Here is a 3,535-nt window from a genome sequence, read left to right on the forward strand (position 1 = left end):
TTACATTAAGGAGACTTGCACAAAAATAAGTCTTCATATTTGTTCCCATAGGCAGCTCAAGTTACACAAATAAAGTCTAATTCTGACGTTCAAATAGTCCCCTTCCCATTCAGAAAAAGGAAGCATCAAGTTTTTATTTCACCCCTGCCCTTATTGACAGACATTAAGTTGGAAACCCAACAGATCTCCAGCTGCCACTAGATTCAGAGAAGAAGCCTTTCATTGGTTGTTCCAAGAGTCAGAGGGTACCATAAACTGCTGTACGACAGCAGATAAACCATGGCCCCTAGAATGTATTTACATAATTGCACTTTTTTTAAAAAAAAAAAAAGAATCAAAACCACCAGTCTTTTGTTTCATAAACAAACAGGGAGAGAAGGTGGTTAGAAAGATCCAACTTCCTTTGCAATGAGGCTTGAAGAGAATAGGTGCATGTTAAATCAGACGATTCTGGTGCTCTTCTGCTGCATCGGAGCCTGGGACAATGAGGTACTGAGGTTCTCTACACAGTGTTGCTTTCAGTATTGCTGCAAAAAGAAAACAGAAAAAAGCCATTAGGAGCAGGTGACTGACAGAAAAGATGCAAACAGCAGCCCAAGGCTTTCTCCCTGATCCCAAAGCCAGACTAATCGGGGCATTGTGCCCAACTACCAAAAACTCTGCTAAAGAAATGTAATGTTCCCCCATGCCTACACATTCCAAATAGTGTTCTGTCCATATGTTGTTTCAACTTCCAACCCTATTGCTGTAGGGAGAGCAGGTCTATAAATCTACCATCCTTCTGCTTTCTTTCAGAAGGGCGGACTAGATTGTTGAAAGGGGAAACAATAGCAGCATTTTGATGAAAGTTTCCTTTTGCGTAAGCTGCAACCAAGTGAACAAAATTCAAATGAAACTCCTGGGCCTTGCCTACTTGATTGCTTAATCCCTTCGTCTACCTTCATTACAAGGGTTGGTTGGTTTGTAAATATGAAGTACAGATTCTTATCTCCAGTTGAAATAATACCTTACCTGGAAGCAAAGGTGGACAAAAACTCTGCAACTGGGAATTCAGCACGAATGTTCTATTTCACATTGTACAATATTTTACTGGAGATCCCAAGAACTAAATGCATGCCATCCCTTAGGGACAACGTTAAAGCCACTTACACATTGTGACCTCCCCCCCCCTTCAATCATCAGAAAGAAAAGAACACTCAACACAACAAGCCATCAGTTCTCCTGTTCTCTTAAGCTCACTGACCCCAGTAACTTTTGCATTCGAAAGGATTTTCGTTTTGCAAAGTTGGGACGAGAGGTACTGGCGGGAAAGCCAAGTATTTCGTCGGAAGTTCTCTGCAAAACCGTGAGAACAGACCCTGACCGACCTACGATCCGATTTACAAGCGGCTCGTCTTAAGAGTGGGTCGCAAGTAGTCACTGCGAGGGAAAAGTTACCGTAGACGGACCACCACTCGGTCTGCGCGTGCGTTGCGGTAGGCCTTGCTTTGGGTCGGATTTCTTCCGAATCTAGTGGAACCGAATCTTTAAAAAAAAAAATTAACCCAAATGCTTGACGTGCGCGTATGGAGTCCCCCGCCTCCAGATTTTTGCAATGGGATATATAAAAAAATGTAATACTGGAGGAAGATTCTGGGAAGTTCAAAAAAGCGCAATCCCAGCGCGTTTCATCAGAAATCAGCTGGCCGGCGCCTTACCTTTCCAGCTCAGCAGCTCCCGAACCAACTGGTGAAATCGAGCAGCTCCTGTTCCTCCGGGCTGAGCGCCCCCTCGTAGCCGCTCTCGTCCGACGAATAAGCCGAGTGCGGGGAACCCGGCACAGAACTGCCCTCGCGGCCGTCAAAAGAGGGGGAGGCGGAGGAATACACGCTGCTGCTGCTGCCAACGCAAGCGGCGGAGGCAGCGTCACGGCCGGCCGGCAGGAGACCGTCCTGGAAGGCGGCGCTGACGGCGTCGTGCTCGTCCAACAACTGTTGCAAGGCTCGGATGTATTCCACGGCGGAGCGGAGGGTCTCCACTTTGCTCATCTTCTTGGCGGCGGCGCCGTTGGGCACGTGCTGGCGCAAGGTCTGGAAGCCCAGGTTGACCAGCTTGACGCGGTTCCGCTCCCGCTCATTGCGCCGAGCCACGGCCGCCGCGCCGCCGCCGCCGCCGCCTTGCTGCGCTGCTGTCAAGCCCGGGAATGCTAAGCGTCTCTTGCAGCGCAGCAGCTCCGGCGAGTTGGAGCGCCGCTTGGAGCCTCTGCAGCGCGTGGCCGAGTTGGAAGGCTGAACCTGGCCGGGGCATCCCGTGGCGGCCCCCCATGGTTGGGGCACCCCGGACGAAGAGGAGCCCGCGCTCTGTCCTGCTTGCACTTTGATCCCCAAAGAGCCGCCGCCGCCGCTGCTATTGCAACTGTGCAGCGAGTAACTTTTGCAAACCGCGTGGGCTGTTGGTTGCATGGTTGTTCCTAGAACCCCGCTGTTCATCGTGGGGCATTTACCCCGGTATTGGTCTTCGTGGAGGTGCAGTTTGCTAAAAGGCCAACGTTGTTGCAGAAAATCAAGTTGCCGTAAAAGACCAAAAAAAAAAAAAAATTGAAAAACGGGCACTCGGCTTCTTAAGATGTCAAAAGTTGGGTGCGCAACCCGGGCAACAACTCCTAGCTGCGGTCGGGAGCAACGGCCGTTCCTTTCTCCTTTCTTGCACCCTTGCTCCTTGCGCTCTTGTCAAGACGCCTCTGCTGCGAGGTCCTCGCTGCTCGGCCCCTTATCAACACGCGCTGCTGCTGCCGCCGCTCGCGGGCCCCCGGGAGCAGCACGCGACGCGCCGCGCGCCACACACACACACAATCCCCGCCGCCCGCTTGGCTCCCGAGCCGCCTCCCACCCAATGGGAAGCTCGCTTGGCAACTTCGTGCGCCCGGCGCGTGGCTCTGGCTGAGGTTCCATAAACAATCCCTCTTCCTTGCGAGGAGCACGCGCTCCAGCTCATTTGCATCCCAATGCAACCTGGTCGGGGTCTGGGCGTGCTTCTTTCCGGCATACTAGCACCTGAAAAGTTGTGTGCTGGGAAGGAAGCAACCTCTCTGCTTGGTACTAATCGTGGCTTTTTGCCACCAGAACTTTAAAATATTCTTCCCTTAATACTCCTATGTTAGGTTCTTCGGGTTGCCTTTTAAAAAGAGAATCAGAGAATGATCCTGTCCGCGGATCTGGAGAGCTGCCTTAATTTGAAAAGACAACCCCCATTGTCCACTTTCAGTGATAGAAAACCCAGGGCTCGCAATGCATGTGAAGTAGATGCCACTATTCAAGTGGGCAAGAGGTAAGACTACTGCAGGGTCCCTTCATATATACTCTGTGCAGTGGCTGGAGGACTCTGGATATATGGGGAGCTGGGGGGGGGACTCTTTTTCTTGCAGCTGGAAGGCTGGCAGATATAATTTGACATGTTCAGCTGAATGCACAAAAACTGTATGGACATTTGAGAGAACTACACACTCATAAACCCTCAGCCTCGGAAAGAGAATGTAGGCCATCAAAGCCAACCTCCT

At 51.1% G+C, this 3,535-nt stretch overlaps 1 protein-coding gene across 1 annotated transcript; it reads right to left on the bottom strand.

Moving 5' to 3' along the window:
* Positions 1 to 502: 502 nt before the first annotated feature.
* ASCL2 (achaete-scute family bHLH transcription factor 2) lies at positions 503 to 2,468 on the bottom strand. The gene is made up of 2 exons (XM_015823204.1): positions 1,698 to 2,468; positions 503 to 527 (listed from the first exon to the last, which is right to left on the bottom strand). The coding sequence occupies exon 1, from the start codon at positions 2,466 to 2,468 to the stop codon at positions 1,707 to 1,709; it is 762 nt and encodes a 253-aa protein (XP_015678690.1). The 3' UTR covers positions 503 to 527; positions 1,698 to 1,706.
* Between the last annotated feature and the right edge of the window lie 1,067 nt (positions 2,469 to 3,535).

This window comes from Protobothrops mucrosquamatus, unplaced genomic scaffold (assembly GCF_001527695.2).
Source record: "Protobothrops mucrosquamatus isolate PMUCROS unplaced genomic scaffold, P.Mucros_1.0 scaffold1799, whole genome shotgun sequence".
Classification (NCBI taxonomy): domain Eukaryota; kingdom Metazoa; phylum Chordata; class Lepidosauria; order Squamata; family Viperidae; genus Protobothrops; species Protobothrops mucrosquamatus.

Excerpts from the sequence above, each read along its gene's own strand:
- ASCL2 (XM_015823204.1), bottom strand. The coding sequence starts at position 2,468 with ATGAACAGCGGGGTTCTAGGAACAACCATGCAACCAACAGCCCACGCG.